Genomic DNA, 26,348 nt, shown 5'->3' with positions numbered 1-26,348 from the left:
ATACTGTTTTCTCCCATGGGAAAATCTTTACTGCTCCAATAGGAATGTGCTGGTTAGGGACAGAATTGTGTGCTGCCACACCCCTTCCATCTGTGTGTTAAAGCCCTAACCCCCAGTGCAACTGTATTTGGACAGAGAGCCTTTCAGGAGGTAATAAGGAAATACGAAGTCCTAAGGGTGGGCTCCCAATCTGACAGGACTAGTGTCCTGCTGAGACACCAGACATCTCTCTCTCTGCATGTGCAGAGGAAAGGCTATGTGAGGGCACACTGAGTAGGCAGCTGAGAGTTCTCACCAGAAGTTCATCTTGCTGGCACCTTGACCTTGGACTTCCAGTGTCCAGAACTGTGGGAAAATAACCTTTTAAGGTTTAAGCACCATCCGCAAGGCTGAGGTACCTTGGGGCCAACCACACCATGCTTTTTCTTACAGCTGTAGAGGGCAGGCTCTGGTCAGTGGTTCCAGAGCAGCTGGGATGACCGCTCACCCCAGTCCGCCTGCAGCCGTAGAAACCGGCGGTGGAAGGGCTAGCAGCTGGGGTTCGTGAGAGCAGGCACGACACGTCTTTCTTCTAAACAGCTGTCTGCAGTCAACTAGAGGTAACACTTCTTACATAGCATATGGCAAACAGAAGTACTCGGAATCATTCTGAGACAGGGCTCTCACCGTCTTCTTGATAGTAATAATGGTCCTTTCTCACTGGGACCATCCGTCCTGGAAAACGGACGAGGCGGCGGCAGGGAGACTGAGCCCGGCACAGAAGTGCTCCATCTGCTGAGCTAAGCTCCTGCAGTAAGTTGCCAGATTTTATCTCTGTAGCAAACTTATGAAGGGGGCATCGCTATTTCCCTTTTGTATTTAAGGACACTGAGCGACAGAGGCTGGCCGGCCAGTCGCTCAGCTCAGTTTGGAACCCAAGGTCTGCGTGATTCCACAGCTCATGTGATCTTTGCACGGGATCACGTTACCTCCCCAATTTCCTACGGCTCTACCAACTAATGCGGGCTCTGCACTGTTCAAGCCAACAGCAGAACAAAGAACTAAAGCGAGAAGGTGCTACTCAGCTTGAAGCGGAGAGAAAGCCATTTCTCTGCAGGTTCAACCACACCCAAGTGTGGACTCTCAGGGGAGGGGCGCCTTCTCCAGTCCCAGGGCTGCTCCCGAGCACCCAGAGGCTCTCTAGACAAGTCTGCGAAGGGACCTGAAGACTCTACTTGAATGAGACACATTTTTCAGTCCCAGTAAGGAGCTTTCTATGACAACTTAGGTCAATACGTAACAGGAGAAGAATTCATGTGGTGGTTGGTAATAAAACAGATTATCAAACACAGGAAGACATGTTATACCTCTGAACTCTCAGCCGAATTTCACATAATTTGAGCTCTCCCAGGGAATCTGCTTCCCGCTTAGAGAAGAAAGGCAATCATGTGCAGTAATGTGCACGAGCCCGGGGTCGATCATGTATGTAACCCCATATCCCTGCTTGCGTAATATGAACAAGAATAAAGACAACTGGGAGGGAAAGCCCGTGAGCACTGGGGGCTTTCTTGCTTCTTGTCCTTCTGCCTGGCACCGTTTTCCAGTGGGAAGGGGTACCACTGCATCTCACTTTCACTAACCCAACCGAGGAGTTCTCATTTTATCCCCTCCCCTCTTGAAAGCAATACGATTGATCACTGAAGGACTCCAAATGCTCCAAGACACTCTAATCCAAAGACCTGAACTTTCTCCATGTGTTGCTCATGTTAGTGTCAATATTCACATTGTTTTATACGTTAAAGTGTGTGTAACAGTGTATACCATTTGCCTACTAAAATCAAGATGTTAATCCTTTGGTTCCCCCCTCCCCCGCCCATGTTCTGTCGAAGCCAATGCAAAATTCTAGTAATGCCTATAAACTTTATAAAACTGCCAAACACAAAATACAAAAAGTCAGAACTTCTCTGCTCTTCCTTGCCCTTGACAGAAAGTAAGCACTCACAAAAGTGGAGGAAGTCCTAATGGATTGTACGAATGAACCACATGCCTCTTCTCAACCTCTACATAGATGATTTTCCGACTCCCTTTGGCCTCAGCCCCCGTCCTGGGATCCAGATCTATTCTTCGCTTCAAGTAACCAAGTCAGCACCACCACTTACTCTCCCAGCCTCGGGCCCGGGAACAGAGTCATCTCTAAGTCACTGCTGTCCCTTCCTCCCCAACGTTTCCATCTTACTTTATAGAACTGACACATGTGGGCACATTCTAAGTGTTGCGCAGTTATCAACTAATTCAAACATTAGAATGTTCTTCAATTTCCCCCATTTTATAGTTTGGGAAACTGAGGCACAGAAAGGCCTGAAGGAACTTCCCGAAGGTCAGGCAGCAGGCGAGGGCTGAATCGGGGCTGGCTCCGGAGCACTTGCGTTGAGCAGCGAGTTGCGCTGCCTCCGTCAGCCACCGCTGGGTCCATCCGGAGTCCGCCCGAGGTGACCCTGCGCTCACCCCTCCATTCTGCACTCGCCAGCACCGCGTTACCCAAGCTCCTCACTGCTTTCCCCTACGCTCTTCTCTTCCCTGTCCTGATGTCACAGAGGAGTCTGGGTAAAGCCTGGGTATGACTGTATCATATCCGTCTCCAGTCGTTCTGCGCTATTTCCTGAACTGTACGTCAACTCCCTCCCTTGGCATCCGAAGCCCTTCATGGCACGGCTTCAGCTCCCCATGCCAACTTCTTCGTTTCCCTGTGCGCTTCAGGTCAGCTCCCTACGCCTGCCCACTGAGTGCTTCTGCTGCCTACGCACAATGCCTTCAACTCCTGCCTCTCCCCAGCAGAGGCCTACACATCCCTGAAGATCTGAGCTCCGTCGGAAATGCCAAGTCTCCCACGAAGCCTCTCCTAGGCACATGTGTCGCCCTCCTGTTTGCCCGCGCTGGTTCTCCCACATTTACCTTTCTCTGTTTGGAATGGTGGTTATTTATATGATGTCTTACTTTGCTTTTACACTGTCATGTCTCTGATCTCTGAGGGCCATGTCCGGGTTTTATGCAGCCCATCCCTTATCATGCCTAAGAACAGAAGCTTGCATAGGCTAAATCTCAGTAAAAATTTGTTAAGTGGAATTGAGTGTACAGGCTAGTTATATTGATTCTCACCATCAGTCAATGATTAAAGATGAGAAAACTCTTTTTCTAAAGGAAAAAAAAAACTGTTTGAAATAAGATTAATCCTTAGAAACAGGAAGATGCAGGGACACCTGGGTGGCTCAGTTGGTTAAGGTCACGATTTCAGGATCTCTGGATCGAGCCCCACATTGGGCTCCCTGCCCAGCGGGGAGTCTGCCTCTCCCTCTCCCTCTGCCTCCTCTGCCCCCTGCTCATGCTCGTGCTCTGTCTCTCTCTCTGTAGAATAGAGAAATAAAATCTTAAAAAAGAAAAGAAATAGGAAGATGCTAAAACATTTGAGGATCTAGGAAGTGACGGGTAGAAACCTTACAGAAGAACCACTTGTAGATGAGATCCTAACCCTTTGTTGTACGACAAGATGGAGAATGTGTCAAACCTGGGAACAGGCACCTGCAAGATGAGACCACGGGCTAATGCGGCGTTACCTTGGCAACGGTCTGTTCAGCCACGGTGCTGGGCCGCCGCTGGCGGGCGTCGAGTCTCTGCTCCACGGGAAAACTGCTCCGGTGTGATTTCAGGCGCTCCACCAACAAGTAATAAATGGCAGCAAAGTGGTTGTAGCTCTTGTTCTGCAAAGACTGAAAGAGAAAACAAGTGCCGAAGGCGGAGAAGCGTAAGGACCAGTGTAGTGAGCTACAGCTTTCTGAAAAAGCAGGAGAAATCATGTGTTCCTGAAGACAGAGTAGCAAACGAAGTGTGTCTAGAATGAAAGCTGTTCCAGAATTCAGGAGGAAGACAGACAGTTCTGAGTTTCCAGAACTGACTACACGAAGGCTGAGGCCTCTAAGTGACTGGCCCTTTCAGAGTAACAGGCTGTACTTGCTTTTCTGCGTGCAGGAAAAATGCCACCGCTGTCTTGGGTCACAAGTTCCCAGAGCTGCCACAGGGTCCCATCCCTGAGCTGTGACTACGGGGTACGGTCGCTTACAACCTGGGCCCACAAGCTCGAATTCCCTAACTTCAACACAAGTCCCAACTGTTGCAAACTCTGCAGTGAATGATTAAAGTCTTTGGGGAAATTTCTGGTGTTCTTTTGGGCTGGAGAGTAACACTGGGAGGCTGGATGGAGAGACACCGTGTCTCCGTTCTTAGGTAATTTTTTCCTCTTGTTTTTGTGGTCCCACCCTCCTGAAGCCTTGAAAATAAAGTTGCTTCCCAATTTTTCACATCCCTCGCTGGCCAGCTTTCCCAGGGTCCCAGCAGAACGCAGGAACAGCTGCTCCCTGGCTTCTAATCCCACCGAACCGTCCGCAGGGCTGCCCCGCAGGGCGCCCCAGGTTCAGAGCACGCCAGGCAGGAAGCAGGGCCCATAGGCTGCCCTCCCAGCTGCGTCCTAGATCTGCTTCGTGGCGGGGACAGAAAGGCCGCTGAGCGCGGGACGAGCTGAGCAGGGGAGCCAGCCTGGCTTCATCGCCGCAGCACAGCTTGGAGCACTTGAAGTTCACAAGAGGCATTTTGTATTCTTTCGCGTTATGCTCCATGAGAGCACTGCTGTGGAGGTAATAAATGTGTTTCTCCTAGGAATACGTTAACTACTTAACGGGCAGAAATAAAAGTGAGGGGGAGTTTCCCAGGCTCACAGCCCTCTCCTTTCTACGACCTGGAGTATTCCGATTCTGGAATCCACCTGTTTCTGCCCGCTTGGCCTCTGGCTTTCCTAAACATGATGCGGGCTCTCCCTGCTTCCCGGTCAGCCCTCAGCCTTGTTCCCAAGCTGTACATCTATGATCCATATAGACTAGCTCACGCCCTGGATGAAACTTCATGCTTCATCTTAAAAGAAATTGTCTACTTTGATAAGTTTCCGTCTTTGTCTTTCCCCAATCCCATATAAACGCCCAGGTGCGGGGGTGGCTGTGCCAAAAGACTGTCAGTCAAATCTCTGGTCACTTTACCTCGATGGTTTTCTGCTGATCTATTCCGAGGCTGTGCATCAGTCGCAGAACCTGTTCATTAAATTCCCCAATGGATGGCTCATTTTCTTGCCCTTGTGGATAGAGAACAGGTCTCTGTACAGGAACTTCTACGAGCATCCATTTATGCTCCTTGATTTGAGCTATCGTTAGCCGTTTGGATGGGTCCAGCACCAGCATCCTTCGAATAAGGTGCTCACAATCTACGGAAAACACAATGTTATGAAAGTCAGGTAAATCACCTTGTACTTCCGGGTACTGGCTTGACTCATGTGACTCTGCACAATGGCATTAATCTCTGTGTCCTCCACAGTGCCCACTGGAAAGCAGAAGGTCAAATGAATAAAGGAACACATGAAAGCCAGCTGTAGCGGTCAGGTTCCCATGGTGAATGCTGACACAAAAGTAACCACCACCGTGAATGAGTACTTCAGAAAATCAGGAGCGGGGGAGTGCCTGGGTGGCTCAGTGGGTTAAGCCTCTGCCTTTGGCTCGGGTCATGATCCCAGGGTCCTGGGATCGAGCCCCACATTGGGCTCTCTGCTCAGCGGGGAGCCTCCTTCCTCCTCTCTCTGCCTGTCTCTCTGCCTACTTGTGATCTCTGTCAAATAAATGGGTAAAATCTTAAAAAAGAAAGACAGACAGAAAGAAAGAAAGATAAATCAGGAGGGTGTAGGTCTGTCCAGTTTGGTGCTAAATGAAACTTTCTATCAAATTTCTCGAGTTAAAAGATCTAGACACAGCCTTAGGTTCAGCCGAAGACAAAAGCCAGCCTCCCGCTACAAGGAGCGCCCCCACGGAGCCCCGGGCCCTTGTGAGGCTGCTGCACCTCTGTGGGGCTGTGTGTGTGAGGCCGCCCTCCCGCGGCCTGCTGCTCTTCTCCAGTCAGCGCAGCTGAGAGAAACGCACACAAAGCATTAGTTACTTCTGATTATATCACAAAAACTGCACGGCTGGGACTCGGGCACCAACTTATTCTCGGGGCAGACACCATGCCCTCTACCACCCCACATAAGTGAGCCTCATACCCTCTGCGATGTGCCAGGCACCATGTAAGGTGCTGGACACAGAGTACCTCCGTTCGGCCTCACAGCGCCGGGACCAGGCAGCGCTGCTCTTCCCATGCTGCAGACAGAGGACTCAGAAGCACTGAGAGGGGACGAACTCGTCAAGGGCAGACCGCCCGTAAGTGGTGAACTCGGGATCAAAACCAGGCAGCCTGGCTCTAAAGTCTACACTCCCAACTACCAGAGAGCTGTATTTCTACCGTCACTAGGAAAGAAAGAGTTAAGGATGACAACCAAAACCCAAGGTTGCACGGAACAAGCTAATCCAAGATGGGCCGGGGCCCGGCATCTTGATCCGACAGCTTCGCCAGTTTTTAATTCAATCAAAAAACCCAATTTTGCAACTTCTCACCAAAGGATACAGGAAAATCTATTTCATGCTTAGAGTAAAATGGTTGTGAACCTATCTACACGGTGCTTCTCTAAGTCTAAAATAAACCGGGGACATTTATACATGTGAAGACTTGCCGTTCTTAACCTGGAAAGCTTTCCGTTTTCAGTTACAAGCAGGAAGGCTAGAGCTCTCTCACCTACACGGAGGGGCTGCTTATTTCTATGGCTTCTCAAGTGACTCAGTCACTTTGTTTGGCACCCAAACTCTTAGAACAAGGAAAGCCTTCACTGAGGCGTTTCATTCGGAGCACAAATCCTGTAAAGAACAAGTGTAATAAGACAAACAGGTTACCTTCTGACATGAAATACGGAATCCGGAATCTTCCTTCTAAAACTCTCTGTCTCAAAATTGGAAGAGTTGGTCCATCAAAAGGCAGAGCTCCACAGACAAGGACGTAAAGCACAACTCCCATGCTCTAGGGAAGAAAACAACGCAGTCACTTTCCCACTGAGGACTTTAAACACTCTGTTCCCCTCAACATCCCCAGGGCCCTTAAAATTGTATGGGCTGAAAAAACCCATTTGGATTTACTATTTTCTCAGAATTTCAAAACAAAACAAAGCAAAACTAACACTCTATTGCAATAAAATACCCTATAATAAATATTTTCAAAGATCTGAATTTAATCATTTTGATGACTACTTAAATTATTGCTGATATTAAAGTAATAACATCTGTCCCAAGCAGTTCTTCCCAGAACCCCATTCAAAAATGCTCTAATTACAGTCCAGTGGACAGGGAAATGCTACCTATGTGTTAGGTACCAAGAGCTTCAAAGATGGGCCAGAGTTCCAGTTATTACCGCTAGAGACGCATTTAACACAGCAAAGCAAAGAGGTACCCAGATATCCAGCTGCGGTCCCTCGTACTGCTGCCCTTCAAAGACCTCCGGGGCTGCGTAAGGGGGGCTGCCACACCAGGTTGCCAGCAGTTCGCCACTTTTAAAGAAATTTCCAAAACCGAAATCTATTGGGATGGAAATAAATGTTACTTTCATCTATATTCTCAATCACACTGCACATCTTGTATTAAATTTTACAAGATGCTGTATCGACAGCAGCACCTGCTACGGCGTCTACCTTGGGCCGTGTCCCTGGCTCTGAGCACAATGACTAGAAGATATCAAGTATTTCATAGGTATTTGTTGAATGAATATATAAATAAATGAAGTTTTCTTCTCAAAGAGAATGAGTGAGAGGTTGGTAAAAGACTTTATAGATCATGTATTTTTAAGGCTGAAAGAAGATCCATTGGTGTGGACAACCAACTTGAATTAGGAAATTATAGAATTTCAATTACTCCATGATTAAGAGTTCTTCATTTTTTTTTTTTTTTAAAGATTTTATTTATTTATTTGACAGACAGAGATCACAGGTAGGCAGAGAGGCAGGCAGAGAGAGAGGGGGAAGCAGGCTCCCTGCTGAGCAGAGAACTGGATGCCGGTCTCGATCCCAGGACTCTGGGATCATGACCTGAGCCGAAGGCAGAGGCTTTAACCCACTGAGCCACCCAGGCGCCCCTAGTTCTTCATTTTTTTTAATTAAAAAAAATTTTTTTTTTCCATGAGCTCTATGCCCAACATGGGGTTTGACTTCATGACCCCGAGATCAAGAGCCACACACTTTACCAAGCCAGCCAAGCACCCCAAGAACTCTTTATCTTTTGTAGTCTATAAGGAATAAGCAAATGAGTAAAATTTTAAGATTTTCCCTAAACACAACTGAGTGACTGGCTGCTCTTACAGCCGTTACCCAGAGTAGCAAGACAAAAACCTTTTAAGGCAACTGAGTAACAGTTCCCTACGTGCTGGCCCACGCATTCTGATTTAGGCAGCTACGCGTCTGGACAGCTGGTTACCAGGTGTCGCTCTCCGGCCCGCCAGCCACAGCCCCCCCTCACCAGCATCCCTCATTCACTCAGTGACGGGCTGCAGTGGCATTACACCTCGCAAGAGTCAATGGTCTTCCTTTTACGACATTAGTCACACTGAGTCTGCAGCTCTGACACACAGCGAGCACTCTGGAAACACCGTACTCAGATGCCCTCTCTGTGCAGGGAAATTCCAGAAGACAAATTTCAGGGAGTTCTGGTAGAAATGCAAGCTTGTGCCCTTTTGCTAAGTGCTCACCTAGTCTGATACTCTTATTGAGGACACAAATTCCTACTATTTTTTAAGTTACACGAGTATCATCTTATGTTGTTGTAAACATTCCTGGCAGGAGAACACGGCCTTCGTGACGGAAACGGGCTCTACTCCCAGCTAGTGGCCGGTGCCGCCTGGACAGTGAGCTTCAGAGGTGTCCCAAGGGGCGCCTGGTGCCACAACTGGTTGAGAGCCCGACTCTTGATTTCAGCACAGGTCATGATCTCGGGGTCCTGAGATGAGGCCCGCATTGGGCTGTGCTTGAGACTCTCTCTCCTCCTTTCCCTCTGCCCCTACCCACTTGTGCACATTCTCTCTCTCTAGAACGAATCAATCTTCAAAAAACAAGGTAAAAGTGTTCTAAGAGGAGTGGATCAAACTGCCAGCTCCAGACTCACTGGCTAAGTGACTTTGTGTCAGTCTCTGAGCCTCGGTGTCCCCATGTGTAAAGCTGAAGTAATAACCACCTGCAGTCGCTGAGCTGTCGTGAGGGTCAGTGAGGTGACACAGACCCGCACTCGAGTCACCCCTTGAGACTATGGCACACGGCACGCTGTTGGTGGAGCGTTCTCGTAGCTCACGGACATGCACGCTGGTGGCAAGCAGTAGTGACCACGAAAGCAGTCCCCATCCCAACACCACAGCCTCGCGGCAGAGTACGGTCTCTCAAGTTCTGGGAACTGAAGCAGTTTTCCCACTTTTTTAGCTTCAGGTCGCCTTCGTAGATGGCTTAACTTCCCCGAACCCAAGTTTCGATATCTATAAATGTAGTGACGATCCACCCACCCAGACAGGGTGCTGTGAGGGTGAAAGGAGACTGAACATGTAGCGTGCGTGGGCACAGATGTCAAGTGTCAGCTCCCCTCTTCGGCGAAGCCATCATTATCAACTACTGCCCTGCAGGAGGTGATACTTCAAGGACGTGTACAGGAAGGGCAGAGAAGTGCAGAGAACCCTGAGGGTTCAGAAGACAACTGAGGGTGCATGTGGGGAAGAGCCTCAGGCACCGTCTACACCTGGTGGAACAACACCGGCTCTGCCCCTGGCACCCAGGAGGAGGAGGCAATGACAGCCTCTCCCTTCATAATGGGACCACAGCTCAGTCCTACACTCTGCTTACAAAAGAACCGTCGGAGAGGCCTCGTCCTCTCAAGTCCACCTCCACGACTAACCACCTGTATGACGTCGTAACCCATCTATCCTCATCGATGCGCATTTCTAATTTTCTAGAAAAACTATACTCTCCAATGAGTCAAGGACTAGATGTTCAAATAACATTCGAAGAGGAAAATGTTAATTTCACTCACACAGATAAGCACCAGAAGCTCTAAGATGTGTGTTCGGAGATGCTGAAGTAGGTCCAATAATTGCTGTCCTTTAAACCATCATCCCAGGGTGAGTTTTAGCTCACGTAAGTTGAGGGTGCCCTCCAAATAGCACTGTGAAGTTTTAATATCTCAAGAACCATTGTGGAACTCCTACAATCTGGCCTTCCCTGGAATCTGGTGGAAAGTGTCATCTCAAAGGAGTGACAGGGCCTGGTGGCCTGGTCTCCTTACTACAGAGGCTCTCACTGGTGCACCTTACAGGCAAGAAGAGAGCAAGAGCTAGGAGAGCAGAGCTGTGCCTGTGGTACAGTCTCAACTGTGGCTTTACACAAGACACAAGACACAAGACAAGGAAAGTGCCTGTTAACATATAAGGAGAGTGGTACTAAGTAGATGTTTGTTTCTGTTTCCTGTAGGGAACTGAAGAAAATAAAACTCGAGCCAGTAGCAACATTGAAAGAAATGCCAAAAGACAATAGGTTCACCAGAGTTATTACAGTAGCATACATGCAGATGTCATTATTATTATTATTACTACTAAGTAGGCTCCATCCATGTCCAGTGTGAAGCCTGATGTGGGACTTGAACTCCACGACCCTAAGATTAAGACCCAAGCGGAGACTGAGAGTCAGACACTTAAATGATGGAGCCATGCAGGCGTCCCCAGATGTCTTCTATAACCTTGTCAAAGCAACTAAGCATTGTATTTGTAATCCTATGAGGTATGGATTAAGGAAGACTTTGGAGTCAAGTAGATTAGGATCAAATCCTGGGTTGTCTACTGAGCTTGGGCAAATGTGTGACCTTGGGCAAGTTACTTCTTAGAGCCTTGATCTCCTCATTTGCAAAATGGGGACAATATCTACTTTATCACATTATTGTGAGTGTGAGTTACTGACAATGAACGGGAATACGCAGACAAGTACACTTGTAAGTAGATATTATATAATGCCTTAGGCATGCTACTGAAACATACTGAGTAAGCTACTCGAGAGGAAAAGAGCAATTTTTCGTACTGTTTTACTTATCAATTTTCCCCATCAGACTGCATTTCTTGAGAGAAGGGAAGGGAGAAATGATACACATCTGTCCTCCCAGCACTTAGCATGAGGGCTGTAGACAGCGGCTGCTGAGTAAAGGTTTGCTGCAATGACTACGCTGTCATCTTCTCTTTCCTAAGTGCTTACCGCGGACCAGAAGCGGATCTAAGCTCTCTAAAGAGGATTTCTTCTTAAAAACCCACGAGGGCTCCTTACTGTAGGAGAAAGTGAGGGTAGACATTTAGTATGTCGGTGAAGACGGAAGACCGGGGCTAGAGAGCGAGTGTGGCGAAGAGCCCTCCGGGTGCGCCGCCACCTTTGTGTCCTTCCTTGGCACCGGGATACGCAGCTATTTGTGAGCAAGTTAATAATTGTCAGGTTTAACAAGCGGCAATGGAAAGGCACTTAAAAATAAAAGCCCTTTTATTTCTTCACAGGAACCTGGCGAATGTGCTTTATTCACAGTCTGCAGCTTCCTTTTTTTTTTTTTTTAATTTTTATTTATTTATTTGACAGAGACCACAAGTAGGCAGAGAGAGAGGAAGGGAAGCCGGCTCCCTGCTGAGCAGACAGCCCCATGTGGGGCTTGATCCCAGGACCCTGAGATCATGACCTGAGCCGAAGGCAGAGGCTTAACCCGCTGAGCCACCCAGGCGCCCCAGTCTGCAGCTTTCTGCTTAACAGCGTCTGAAGGACGTGAGAGGTGAGCGAGAGCGAAGCGCCATGGAAGCGGCTGCCTTCTATTCAAATGCAGGGGTTAGTGTTCACTGTGCCAACCAAATTCATTCCTCCATTGAACCGACGAATGCGTACGTGTGTCAACCACTGTGCGAATACAGACGAGTGCCTCCCAGTGACAGAGGATAACAGAAGACCCCAACGTTATCATCTGACTTCGTGAAACCATTAGGAAGACAGGAACTTGGGCAGCCTCCTCTGGTCCAGCCTGGCCTTGCTGGAAACGAAACACCAGCCCAACCTCATACGTGGCCTGCAAGTTAACACCTACAGGGATGGCTGCTGTGTCCCTCAGACATTTCGTGTTCTGTTTTCCACCATAAAACTTGCACCACGCAATGCTGGATTCACTTCAGTATTATTTAACCGTCAATTCTGCAATCATTTTAGATTTCCAGAAGAGTTGGAACAATACAGTAAGGACTCCCTATGCCCTTAACCTCACTTCCCCTAATGCTAACATTTTCTGTAACCGTATTAGCAAAATGATCAAAACTAAGAAAGTAACACTGACTCAGTACTATTAACTAAGCTACGGGCCTTAGGAAGACAGCACCGGTTTCTCACAAACATGCCCCTCCGCTCTGGATTCCACGGCGCATCCAGTGGTCCTGCCTCCTTAGGCTTCCCCAATCTGCCTCCATTCTTCCGCCTTCCCTCACCCTGAACCATACAGGTCACAGGTTTTGTAGCCTGTTTCTCAGTCTGGTTTTGCCTGGTGTTTCCTCATGACTGGGTAAAGATTATGGATTTTGGGGAAGACCATCAAAAGATGAGGTGCTCTTCTCAGTGCACTGTATCAGGGGATGCATGGTATTATGTCTAATTACTGGGGTGGGGGCAGGTCCCCTGATCTCTTGATTAAGGTGATTTCTGCTGGGTGTCCCCATTGTCAAGTTACTCTTTTACCTTTTGTAATTAATACATTAGAAGAGATACATTGAGACTATACGGATCCTGTTTCTCGAACTTTCCACCCATCACTTTAGCGTTCACTGGTAGACCTTGACTGCAGCAATGATTACTGTGGTGTTCTAGGGGTGAGTTTTAATGTTCCCCACGTCTTCTACACTTCTTAATTATAATTCTTCTTTAAGGAAGAGTTGCCCTTCTTCCCCTTTCATTTATTCATTAAATCATTTATTTTTTATCATATTGTCATTGTATTTGTCACGAGCGTTTATTTTATTCTTAGTTATAATTCAGTACGATTATTTATTTGGTGCTCAAATAGTTCCAGCTTTGGCCATGAAGAGCTAGTTCAGGCTGGCTTCTGTATCCTTTCAGCATGCCCTCATCCTTTTAAAATGTCATTTTAAGTATTTCCTTATCTCTGGCACCAGAAGAAGTTCCAGGCTCATTTTCTCTTTTCCCTACCGCAGCTCTGGAATCAGCCACCTTCCCAAGGATCCTTGGTTCCTTTTACAGAGAACCAAGACTAGGACCTAGATGTACTGATTGTAGCTGGATGTCACTGCTTCTAGGCCCTGTCAGTGGGAGAGTTAGGAAATATATGTACAAATGCTAAAATATATGTATACACCCCCCATATTTATTCTTGTACCTTTCTGTATGTGTATGTATTTTTAAAAATCCCATGAATTCATACTGCTACTTCTCACTCCAATCCAGGGTTCAGTCTAATGTTATTTTGATACTATTTTTATTCATACAAGATTGAGCAACTCTGACAAAATTCTGAATATAAAAAAGTTTCTTTCCTCTGCAGTAATTTGTCATTTGTGTGGGGAGTAACTGAACTTGCCCTTATAACACACCTTAAGTTTGTCAGATCAATCATGATTTTCAACATTCTTAAACATAGTAGGAAAAAAAATCTTTCTTAAAGATTCTCTTAATTTTAAGAAAGTTCAATATGAAATCATGAGAAGTTTTAGAAACAAATGACAATTTATCCTTCAACATGGTTTAGAAGTTATCATCAAATCCAAAAAACATTTGTGTCATGCCTACACTGGATCAGGCATTACATACCTGGTATTTTTAAAATATATATTATTTCATTTAATTGTGATAACAGCCCCGTGAGATGTGACTGTCCATGTCTTATAGACAGGGAAACTGAAGCTCAAAGTGGTTAAATGACTTGCCCAAGTTATCGCTAGCTATGAGTGGCTTAGCCAGCATTCAAATACAGGTTTTTTAAACTGCAAGCCAGGTGTTTTTTTGTTTTTGTTTTTCACTATATCACAGCTGTTCCAAGAATATCACTAGCCAGAGAAGTTGAGTCCAACTCAGAGCAGGAGGTAAGGCTGTCATAAAGCCAGGAAAAATCTTTTACATTCGTAGAGAGCAGAGGTTTTCTAATTTAACCCTCTGCCAGCGGAACTTGGCAAGAGACGGCTTTCTCTTCTCTGCGCTATTAGATGCTATGTCAACAGCATCCTTCATTAGGGATGGAAATAATTGTTTACAAAGTAAATGTCAGAAATATATACCTACATTCATTTTAGGAATCCACAGTCTTTACAGGAATGCACAGTGTGCTGAATAGACATCTTGTCTTTTCATGTGAGATGACGTGTGCCCACACCCCTAACACGAACGCAAGTTCTCTAGGGGTTTTACTCTTAACAATGGTTTTGAGATTTCCCAGGATTTCCATATTCTCTCACCTGCTTTCTTTGTGGCTTAAGAGGTCTACAGAAGAGAGGGTTTGCACAACCACAGAATTGATTCAGTCACTGTTGATGGAATCTCATGAAAATGAACTTAGCCTCAAAAGCTGAGTCCTCTAATTACGTCTTATCTAACTAACCAGTAACAGACTACGGATATATTTGAAAACGGTACTAGAAGGGCTATTACTGTCTGCTTATTTTGAAAGTGACTGACCTGTAGCTTACTGACAACAAATGCCAATTGTTGTAACTGTCATCACTAAATTACCTAAGTTATCTGTGCCCAAATATCATTAGCAAAGGTCCATTGTTTTAGGAATAACGGGACCTTAAACTGAGTAAATGAACTGATCCTCGTGATTCTGCTGGGAACCAAGCACAAAAGAATTCTGTTGTCCTTGCTGGAAGGAAACAGATCAAAGGCGAGCAGTCACACCAACAACCTGGACAATGTGCTAAAACGCAGATTCTGATTCAGCAGGTCTAGGGTTGGGCTTGATACTCTGCATTTCTAACAAGCTTCAAGTGATGCTCATGCTGATGGTCCCCAGACCACTCTTCAAGTAGCCAGGAAACAGAGAATAAAACAAAGGTTGTGAAAAACATATAGAAGATGTTAAACAGTCTGTCACTGTTACTGTCGCAAAATGATTATAATTACTACATACTTACAGGATTTTTATTTAAATGACGTAAAGACGAAACAGAAGAAGTCATTAGATAAACTTTTTCTGAAAAGGGAAAAAACGAAACCCCGAAAACCAGTCTTTAAGCTAAGAAAAAGTGCACGACTTCTAGGAATCAACACCACCAAGGCAATTTTAAATCACCAGCAGTGTTTTATAATGTCTAATTTATAATTTAAAAAATTCTCCTACAGAGCAGCAGATGGCTTTAGGGTTAATTTTATCCTCGTTTCTAAAATTACCAGTAGAATTCAGATACCCAGTCTCGCTGGAGAGATACACCTCTTCTGTAATTATTATCACAGGAGCAGAGAAGACAATTAGGAGGAAATGAAAGCTGACAAACGAAAGGCAGGCCAGTGGTGGAGATGAAGCGGATACATTATGTCAACGGCACAGGGCTTGGCCAGCACTGACGTCACTGTGTGCTTTGTTGCCCACCAGCAAGGAAAGGCTAGGTGCGCAGCTCCCCTGCGAACATCAGTCAATCCCTCTCCACCCCACAGCAGGGCAACGAGAGTGGTCACCACGGCTGAGACGACATGTGATCCTGCTAAACAGTGTGGGGCATCAATGTGTGCCGTAAGGGAGTTCAGCGAGCTGAGGAGCCAATCAATGGTCTTCCTTAGCCCCAAGTGGGGAGGACAGCAGGGAGGGAGAAGACGAGGGGAAAACCAAAACTCAACAAAACTCAACAAAACTCTCTGGGCACTCTTCCATGGTCCGGGCTTAATGTGTTGCTGGTGCTCAGGGCCTTGAAGGATAAAGAGGCGGCCTCCCTGGGCTTGCTGACGCAGAGCTCTTTCTACAGAATACCAGTGGCAGGAGGATAGCAAACAGGAGACTTCTAACAAATAGTTTACTACCTCTCTCAGCCTCCCCTAGCCTCTTTTTGATTCCAGGGCACAAAACTGGAATTATATATGCAGAAACGCTATCTCAAGGCTTCTGTGAATACGAAGGTTGTTAAAAATGATAATGAGGGATAATGGGTTACTTGGAAGTCATGGGTCAGTTCAGAAAAGAAGTGAGATCTACCAGGCTACTACACATCAGTGATTATGTGTAAAGTCCCTCTTTGAAAAAAAATTAATTCATATCAAGTAGAGACAATTTAGAATATAAATAATAAACTTACTTTTTGGGAGATTTGTATTAATAAGGCGTTAAGGCCTTGGGAAATTAAAAAAAAAAAACATGGTGAGGGGGGTTACATGACGATCAGAATTTTTAGGACTTGTTTTCACATGGAGTCAATTACATACAAAGAATAGCTACCCTTTTACTGAGTGTTTACATGGTCCCAGGACTTTAACAATTTATTTAACGAACACTTAAATAGCATCAACTATGTACCAGGCACTGTTCTAAGTATTTTGCAAATATTAACTAGTAAGCACTGTGAGATATGAACTTCTATCATTCCCTCTTCAGAGATAAGGAAACGGAGGACAGAGATGTTAGGTAACATGTCCAAGGTCACCTATCCAGTAAGTGGCAGAACCACGATTCAAAGCCAGGTAGTCTGGTTCTAGAGACTATACTCTTACCTGCTGGCCTCCTGTCTCTAACATTATCACAAGTCCCTGTGATACTCCTGAGAAACAGATTAATCTGTTTCATACATATGGACACATAGGCTCAGTGAGCATAAATAGTTAGCCCAAGGTCACACAGATGCTACGTGGCACAGCCAGAGTTCCCACCAACACGGTCTGCTATCACGTTCCACGGTCTTTACGTAGAAGCCTTGTTTGAATGGTGATATTTTCTGAAAACTTCCTCCAAGTAGTTCATACATTTTTATCTTTAAGTATTTATTATAAACATTTCAGATTAGGAAAGGTGAAGAACAAAACTAAATGTCCTTCACCTATTTATTCTCAAGCTGATGCCTGAATGGTCATAGCCAAAATAGCTAGGGGAAAATTTTACCATAACCACTACAATGAACGAAAGCCAGTATTTCTTTGCATTCTGCCTGGTATTTTGCAAAGGCCAGAGGTCTCATAATGAGGCAATGAACACACGGGTATGGACGGATCCACGGCTCATTAGTATCTGAAGTCTTCATCCACTGGAGGTGCATAAATTAGAAAATGATTTCAAAGCCATGTTTCTGTACTTACTAAAATAAACCACATTTGCTACTTCTACCCCATTTTCTGTCTTATGAACCAAGAAAAATACTGTAATTTACAGCTAGTTTTGGTTTACACGTTCTCTTCAATTTCAACGTACAAAATGGCTAACGTAGTTCAGTTATTTGGCCCATTTAGCAATTAATGAGAAATTCATAAGGAGAATAAGCAAAGTATAATTTGAGGCAATAATTGTGCATTTTATTATGAGTTCTTGCAGTTTTTCCATGGAGTCCCATCTTTCTTACATGTGTTAGAATTTAAAATTCAAGAAGAATCCTCACAAATCACAAGATGATGTTTTTAAAGGAAAGCAAGACTATAAAAAAAAGTTATAAAATCTATGGATTAAAAATAAATATCCTGGAGAAATTCTTTAAAAACACGGAAACACATATAAACTTCTGATGGCATGTGAGATTCTCCATGATGTAGCTCTGCCTACCTGTCCAGGCTCTTGCCCTGTCATTTGTCACAGGTGCTTATGTCCCACTAGCTCTGGTCCACAGCTTTCCTGCACAATCTGAGTTCTCGGGCCTGCCTTTGCATATGCTGATCTACCTGCTTGGAGCCCCCATCTGTACCTCACAGCCCCTTTGCTTTTCTCTCCCCTGTCCCACCACAAATGCCTTCTTCTTAATCAAGTCTTAGAGAATCACTTCCCTCGTTCTTTCAGGAAGAATTAGTCTTTCTCCTAGCCTCATCGCCTTTATAATTATCTTCGTGTGTTATATTTAGTTAAAGCTCTGGTTTTGAGTTAACTCCTCGAGGTGACAGCAGAGTTGAACTTTTTTGCATTGTTATCATTTTTGTCTTGAAATACTTCAATCCCCAGGACTTTGCTTAGGAGCAAATAAACTTTTACTAAAATTTGAGGTAAACGGTGGTGAGGATGACAGAAAAATGTGAACAAGAGGATATCTGAGGGCTAAGATGTACTGTGTGTGTGTGTGTGTGTGTGTGTGTGCGCACATGCGCGTCTCCACTTGTGAGGTATGGAATCAATGACACTAAATGCATCAATACTGAATTATAAAACCCAAAAATCAGTTAGTGAGTAACCCTTGAGGAAAAACTTACCAATAATGCTTGGAAACTTAGAATCTGTGCTTCCTAAAGTCAAAGAGACCTCACTGTGAATACCACTCAACGACATTAGAAATACTGAGTTTACCTACCTATATTATACGCCAAAATTACAGGAGACATATTATAGCCAGGCAAAAATTGGTTATAACCTTAAAGGAATATTCTGTATATTTTGTTTGCAAGCTTCTTTGGTGTTCTACTTTGACATTTTCTTTTGAGATGTTAGTGACAGAACACTCTGTCATTTCCACAGCATATGACTCACACTGCTAACCTTTCTCTGCCTAAAAAGACTCCCAGAATGCCTTGGAAACATGCTTTTGTGAGTTTTTTGTTTTAGTGATAAAGGAATATGAAGGTGAAGCTCTTAACTCTTTCTTTCTACAGAGTTAAGGACTTCAAAAAACATGAGCCTTCTCTGAAGAGGACAATTTGAGGGCAACAGATGCTTTCAAGAAGTAAACGAGAAGTCCCAGGACGGTGCACTTCTGACGACTGGCAAACAGGAGTGAGACGAACGAGACCAATGGAAAGGCCAAAAGAAGAGGAGAAAAACAACAACACACAAATGGGAGGAGTGAACACACATAAGAAACTATGGAAACACCAATACCGTGCACTTTCAGAACAGAAAAGACAAATCAATACAAATCTTTATATATATATAATGGGAATGAAACAGATTAACTTAAAAAAACTCTTTTATTCAGGCAATCCCATTAGAAAAAAAAAAAAAAAAGCCATAGCCTGCAGAATGGAAAATCCATTATCTCCCTGAACCATACGTAACACTGGCATTTAAAATTAATTATTAAAATTAAAGTTAAAGTAAGTAAAAATTAATTATTTGCTTTCCCTCAAATGCCCAAGGCAAAAACTAATGGGAAATGGCATAGAAATAAACCAGTTACTGGGGCGCCTGGGTGGCTCAGTGGGTTAAAGCCTCTGCCTTTGGCTCAGGTCATGATCCTGGGGTGCTGGGATCGAGCCCCGCATTGGGCTCTCTGCTCAGCAGGGAGCCTGCTTCCCTCCATCCCCTCTGCCTGCCTCTCCGCCTACCTGTGATCTCTGTCTGTTAAATAAATAAATAAAAATCTTTAAAAATACCCCCCAAACCAAAAAACAGTTACATGCACAAATCAGAGGCTTTTAGCTTCTATTTTATACCCCAATGCAACAAACCAAGGCTGTTGTTTTGTCTCTAAGCTTAGAAGACCAATGAGTATCCAACCTAGCTAGTCAGCAAGTAATTTCTTGGTCAGCTCCTCTCACCTGGGTGTCCCTCTCTTCCTCTTGAATAATCCTAGAACAAAACACCAGGACTTGCAAACTCTGGTAGGCTTTTGCTTCAGGCCCCTTATCTTCTTCCATACCCTAACAAAAGTAAGTCTCCCTCCCACACCTACAACCTCTGTTGCTGCTACTCTAGCCCAGACCCACATCTTCTTAACTGGACTCTGCCTTAGATCCCTTATTAATGTTCTTGCCTCAGTCTCACCCCCTCCTACCCATCTTGACTCTGCCGCCGCCAGAAAGAAATCGCCTTCCGTCACGCAAATCTAATCGTAGTAGCCCAGGTTCACCTTCACGCCTATCACCCTACATTTTTCAGTAGGCTGCACTCCCGATTACCAACAGAATAGACTCTGAAATCTTTTTCATGGCGTTCAAGACCCTTCATATTCTGCTCTTTGCCTACCTGTGCCTCCTGTGTCGATTCCTTGTGCCTACAGATCTGACATTCCAGCAATGTTGAGCCATAGCTCCCCACCACAGCAGTCTGAAGCTCCTTCCCTTCCATCGGTGGTATTTCCAGTTTGCCTGTGTGTAATATCCCACTTCCGTTTCTCTTCCTGGCAAGCTTCTAAGTCATCCATCCCCCAAGCCCAAGTTCAAATAGTCCCTTCCCTGTGAGGGCTCCCTGACTTTGCAGGGGGACTGCTGTTCCTTCACCTAGATTCCTGCTGCAGTTCGTATATACATTTTGGGGCAACATATTGTATTTTAATTATTCTTATCTCCCCACTAGTCTTTTAGAATCAGAGGATTTTTATCCCCTGTATACCTCGCATAGCACAGTACCTGACATGTAAATATTGATTGAATGTTTGACCATATGAATAAATAAACTTGGACTATAAAATATAAAACCTCTTACAATTGTGAAAACGGCAGGAGAAAAACTAGCAAAATAATCTCTACCCTTAACCTCCCACGTGTAACTCAAAACCTTATTATACCAGAGCGAGGCATTCATCTTCACCACACTTTTATCAGGCTGTGTCCTCTCAGCCGTGATCACCCACGACCAGGACAGCAGAGAGAGCACTAGCGACCTGGGCTGCTCCTCTGGGCTGGCTCCCAGTCCCCTACCTCATGTGCACAGGCAGACAAATGGACCTCTTCCAGCAGAGCACAAGATCCTGGCCACAAATCAGACCCTAGTCCTGGCACCATGTACATTAACAATGAACCCGCTTCTCTTACTTGTCATTACACGTAGAACTGTGAGTAAAGCACACTTTAAGAAGGCCCAATGCGCTGGTAGAAATGTTCCTGCCTCGTTAGAGCCAGCAGCGTTCCCCCCCTACCTGCTAGCTTGATGTTCATGTTGCTATCCAGCAGGAGATTTTCAGCCTTGAGATCACGGTGCACGATCTTCCGGCCATGACAATAGTCAACAGCGGACAGGATTTGCCAGAATTTGCGCCTGGCCTCAGACTCGTTTAACCGGCCATGATTAGCAAGGTAGTCTGTCAGGAAAAAAAAAAAAAGAAAGAGAGAGAGAGAAAATTTAGGATTATTCATCAAAACCAACCAACCAACAAAAAATCCCCACTATTAGTAGGTAGAACTTTTTCTCCTCAAAAATCTATTAATTGATTTTATTATAATTCCAGTGTAGTTCATACCCAGTGCTATATTAGTTTCAGGTGTACAACACAGTGATTCAACAATTCCATATATTACACAGTGCTCATCAAGGTAAGTATACTCTTAAATCCCCTTCACCTATTCAAAAGCTTTTTAAATGAACAGGAGTGAGTATTCAAGTAACATGCTGTTCTTCAAGTTCCCTGCCTTGAGAAAAGTAATTCCAATCACATTTCACTGGAGTCCAAATAAATGGAGAGAGCGCAAGACCAGGCAAAAGCAAGTAGCATGGCAGTCACAGTATAATTCACAATGCTTTTTTATGCCTAAGCACGTCCTCTGTTCTGTTTACAAGTTTATTGACTATTTTTCCTAGCCACATTTAAATGTAAAATTTACGTTTAAAAAAAAAAAAAAAAAAAAAAAGAACCCCATGAATCCATTTCCTGCCATCCCATCAGACAAAGGCTATCTTTCTTGTAAGCGATCCTTTCCCACAGTTATCAGCAGCCACCTGGAACTGTAACAGTGGTCCCTGGAAGCAGCTTAAATAATTCACACCCTGCTTTGTTTGGTGGAGCACTTCTGTTCTACCCAAGACTTGTTCTCTAAATCAAACATGATAGCCAGGTTCTCTAAGCAAATACACCTCACAAGATATACTAGCTATCTTTGTGCAGTGTTATAATCCCTATCAAAGCAGTTTACCTGAAAATTAATTCTGAGTATGTTTACATGAACTCAATAAAACGAAATAGTATAGCTCATGCAAGTTTCACCCGAACATCTGAAAGGCCTCTGAAATGATCTTTTGAGGGGAAAGGGTCAGCAGAAATCTTGACGGATTTTTCTAAAATTTAAAATTGTTTTCCCAACTTAGGAACTGCATGGGTAAATCAATATTCATTCATCTCCTTATGTTTTCTGCTCTAGGCTATGTGGTTTACTGATACTGAGATTCCATGGCTTTGGCTCAGGACATCCTCAATATTTATTATAAAATTAATGTGTGTACAGCATTTTACACTTTATTTTTTTTAAAAAGATTTTGTTTATTTATTTGAGAGAGAGAGAGAGAGAGAGAGAGAGAGCATAAGAGGAAAGAGGTCAGTGGGAGAAGGGAGCCCGATGCGGGACTCGATTCTGCGACTCCAGGATCATGACCTGAACTGAAGGCAGTCGCTTAACCAACTGAGTCACCCAGGCGCCCCACAGCATTTTACACTTCATAAAGCATGTTTGTATCACTGTCTCCCCCTTAATCATCCTAAAACCCCTCTACCATAACTATAATTTTAATTTGCATTTTATAAATGAGGGAGCTGAAGATCAGAGGGATAACAATCGGGCTGAATTCAGACAACTGGTAAGTGAATGGCTAATCTGGAATGTTGGTTGTTTTTATTTTTAATTAATTAATTAATTATTTAAAAAAGATTCTATTTATTTACATGGCAGACAGAGATCATACGCAGGCAGAGAGGCAGGCAGAGAGAGAGGAGGAAGAAGGCTCCCCGCTGAGCAGAGGACCTGATGCAGGACTGGATCCCAGGACCCTGGGACCGTGACCTGGGCTGAAGGCAGAGGCTTTAATCCACTGAGCCACCCAAGCGCCCCAAATGTTTGCTTTTAAAAAACTGTATCACGCTTCTTTACTAGACTCCCGCTGAAATCCTAACTATCCTTTCAATGAAATCCTAAATATCCTTTCAATTCTACCTTGCCCTTAAACAGTTCCTGGTCACTTGAAGTAGAACTAATCTCCAACCTGAACTCCTTATCGAGATAGCACATTGGCTCCCACTGTAGTTCCCTACACGTATCTCAATGATATCTCAAAGTGCATACGTGTTTGGGTTTGTGTATACACACACACACACACACACACAGCTCTGACTCTAACACACTGCGTGTTAGAAAATAAGATACCTCGACTTAAGCTTTCTGAAGGTCGGGGACATATCATTTTCTCAGGTCCTCCCCACACTTTTTTAGGACTATATACAGAACAGCAGAGGCACAGTTTTTATTAACTACTTAGCTGACTGATCATGGACGGTATCATCGACCATTATAAAATGTAGACTATTACTACTATACATGTTAGAGGCTTTAAATATAAACAGACAGACCTGAATGTGTCTAGGACCATAAAAACCTAGAAGTGAGCACAGACAGTAATTTCTCTGACATCGGCTATAGGGGAAAAAAAAAATGCCAGACAGACCTATAAATACAGAGAATAGACTGACGGTTGCCAGAGGGGATGAGGTGTGCGGCTGGGCAGAATGGGTGAAGGGGAGAGGGAGATACAAGACAAAATGAGTGAGTCACAGGAATCAAGGTTAGAGCACGAGGAATATAGTCAGTGACACTATGGTGATGTAATGGGACAGACAGTAGCTACAATCGTGGAGAACATAGCATAATGTATAAACTCGTCAAATCACTAAGTTGAACACCTGAAACTAACATAACATTGTGCGTCAACTATACTGAAATTTAAAAAAAAAAATGTAAGCAGACATTCTGTGTTTCTTCATCTGCTATTATCCCAAATGTAGATGATCAGCTCCCCACATCTTCCTTTTGCCTTTCCAGAGCATACATAATAGACATTCAGAATCTACAGGGAAAAAAATTCATTTAAGAATATATAGAATTTTCAGTCAAAATGTCCAAGTAGTCATCAGAGTGACTACGTCTAAGTTAACTACCACCTAAACGATGTGTTCGTAAGAGTAAACCTGTTCGTAAGAGTAAACCAGAGCCTCATTTCTGTACTGGATGAACGGGGAAATTTTAACAAAGGGTTGGCCCTGTGGGCAAATACTGAGGAAATGCAGCGTGTTTTCTGTACAAGATTCTGTACAGGATTATCTTTCGGCTAATTTGCATTTATCTTTGCAGAAACTCCATACCAAGTGCCACTTAAACGGTAGCTCTAAGGACACCATTTTCTCATAGACAAATAAATGACTTTTCCAGAGAGACAAAATTTCTTTCTGCTGAAAATGCTGAGTCAGGGACACCTGGGTGGTTCAGTCAGTTAAGCATTTGCCTTCGGCTGAGGTCACACATGATCCCAGAACCCTGGGATCAAGCCCAGCATTGGGCTCTTTGCTCAGTGGGAAGCCTGCTTCCCCCTCTGCCTGCTGCTTGCCCTGCTTGTGCTCTTTCTCTCTCTGCAAATAAATAAAATCTTTCTTTAAAAAAAAAAAAAAAAGGTAAAAAATGCTCAGTCAATGTGAACTAATGCAAAAAATTTTTGTGATTCTAGCAACACAGAGAAACCTAAGGGATCCAAATGCGAACAAATATAAGTATATGGGGGAACAACAACGAACCGTCGCCGACAAAATGCGTCCTAGGAGGCACAAGAGAATCTAGAGTACAGACTGGTTTTTGGAAGTGATCAGTCCAAATTCTAGCCAAGGAGGAAGGAAAGTTCTGAAGCCTGGCAGGAAAGGTACTGTCCGGGGCGGGAAGAGGGGGCGGCGGGAAAGGAATGCTATGTCTGGACCTAAAATTCCCACGTAAAGCCAGAATTGCTTAACAGTAAACATGTCACACACTGTGAGAAGCATGACAACATCCATGTTTGAAAGATTAAGAGAATGCCTGTTTAAAAAGGTTGGTATGTTCACTCCCAAGTGAACCTTCCTCATTCTGTATGATTTCTGCAGTGTGGGCAGCCCTGAAAACTGTACCATCTGCTGTGAAATCAGCAACAGAAGTAACTGCGGTAAAAACCTGTGCTGAAAGAACACCGGATTAGGTACACTTCCTCCTGCTCTGGGAGAGGCGCTGTTCTCAGTCCAAGGTCCTAAAGTAACATGCAAAATGCTCACCCATGTTTTGCCTGACAAACTTAGTTATGGTTACAGAACAAGCGAGTATAACAGCAATTCTCCATACTAATTGCCTGTATGCATATTTTTGATGGGTATAATTAAAAAATTGCTTTTTCCTATGTTTACATTTGTTCTGATACATGAAATGTAATTTTGTTGACTTTAATAACAAAACTTTTAAGGTTTTATTTTGTACGTCCTTTCCTCCCATTTTGCTTTTATGGTAATTGATTCTTTTGTATTTTATCAAAATCATGGTCTATATTAGACAATTAAAAAAGTTGGTCTTGTGGGCGCCTGGGTGGCTCAGTGGGTTAAGCCGCTGCCTTCGGCTCAGGTCATGATCTCAGGGTCCTGGGATCGAGTCCCGCATCTGGCTCTCTGCTCAGCAGGGAGCCTGCTTCCTCCTCTCTCTCTCTGCCTGCCTCTCTGCCTACTTGTGATCTCTCTCTGTCAAATAAATAAATAAAATCTTTAAAAAAAAAAAGTTGGTCTTTCAATATTGATAACTTGAGAAATACTGGTATAGATAAGTAAATAGGCAATTACAATATACCACGACAAAGGCTAGCATAGGAATAAATACAAACCTAATAAAAATTTCTGTAGGTATCTTTTAAAATTTTCTATTTTTATTATGAAAATTTCAAACATACATGAGAGTAGAAAAGACCGTATAATGAATACCCCAGATTTAAGAGTTGTCAACATACTGCCATACTTGCTTCATCTACTTTTTTTTTCTGTAGTAACCTAAAGCAAATGTTGGCATCATTTTGTTTCACCCTAAATACTTTTCTATGTATCTTTAAAAAAATTTTTTTTTTCTTACATAACCATAATACCATCACCACACCTAACAAAATTAACAATTCCTTAATATTATCTAATTCACTGTCTGAATTCAAGTCTCCTTAGTTGGCTTACTGGAACCACCCAAACAAGATGCACTCCCCCCTCCCCAAGAGAGAGAGCTGGGGAGTGGCAGAGGGAAAGGGAGAGAAAATCTTAGGCAGGCTCCGTGACCAGCAAGGAGACTGACATGGGGCTCAATCTCACCACCTTGAGACGAGGACCTGAGCTGAAACCAAGAAGTTTTGAACATTTAACAGACTGAGCCACCCAGGAGGCCCAAGATGTACTTTCTGTATTTCCTTATTTTGTCTTTGGAATCCTTTTTTTCCTGGAACAGTTTCCCTCCCTCCCCTTTTCCTGTGCTGCTGACTTGCTGAAGGAACCAGTCAGTCATCTTACAATCTGGGTTTGTCTTTTAC

General features: G+C 44.2%; 1 protein-coding gene across 4 annotated transcripts in view; it reads right to left on the bottom strand.

Moving 5' to 3' along the window:
• The window catches only part of SIK2 (salt inducible kinase 2), a 125,748-nt gene that overhangs the window by 16,666 nt on the left and 82,734 nt on the right, over positions 1-26,348 (bottom strand). For all 4 annotated transcript variants that reach the window (XM_032358851.1, XM_032358852.1, XM_032358853.1 and 1 more), the window contains exons 4-8: positions 20,938-21,099; positions 7,381-7,505; positions 6,831-6,954; positions 5,061-5,281; positions 3,591-3,743 (exon numbers count right to left, since the gene is read on the bottom strand). In XM_032358851.1, coding sequence (XP_032214742.1) covers positions 3,591-3,743; positions 5,061-5,281; positions 6,831-6,954; positions 7,381-7,505; positions 20,938-21,099 — 785 coding nt within the window. The remainder of the gene's footprint in view (positions 1-3,590; positions 3,744-5,060; positions 5,282-6,830; positions 6,955-7,380; positions 7,506-20,937; positions 21,100-26,348) is intronic.

This window comes from Mustela erminea, chromosome 9 (genome assembly GCF_009829155.1).
Source record: "Mustela erminea isolate mMusErm1 chromosome 9, mMusErm1.Pri, whole genome shotgun sequence".
NCBI classification, from domain to species: Eukaryota; Metazoa; Chordata; class Mammalia; order Carnivora; family Mustelidae; genus Mustela; species Mustela erminea.
Note: the sequence above shows the minus strand (reverse complement) of the source record. Positions and strands in the feature narration are given on the sequence as shown.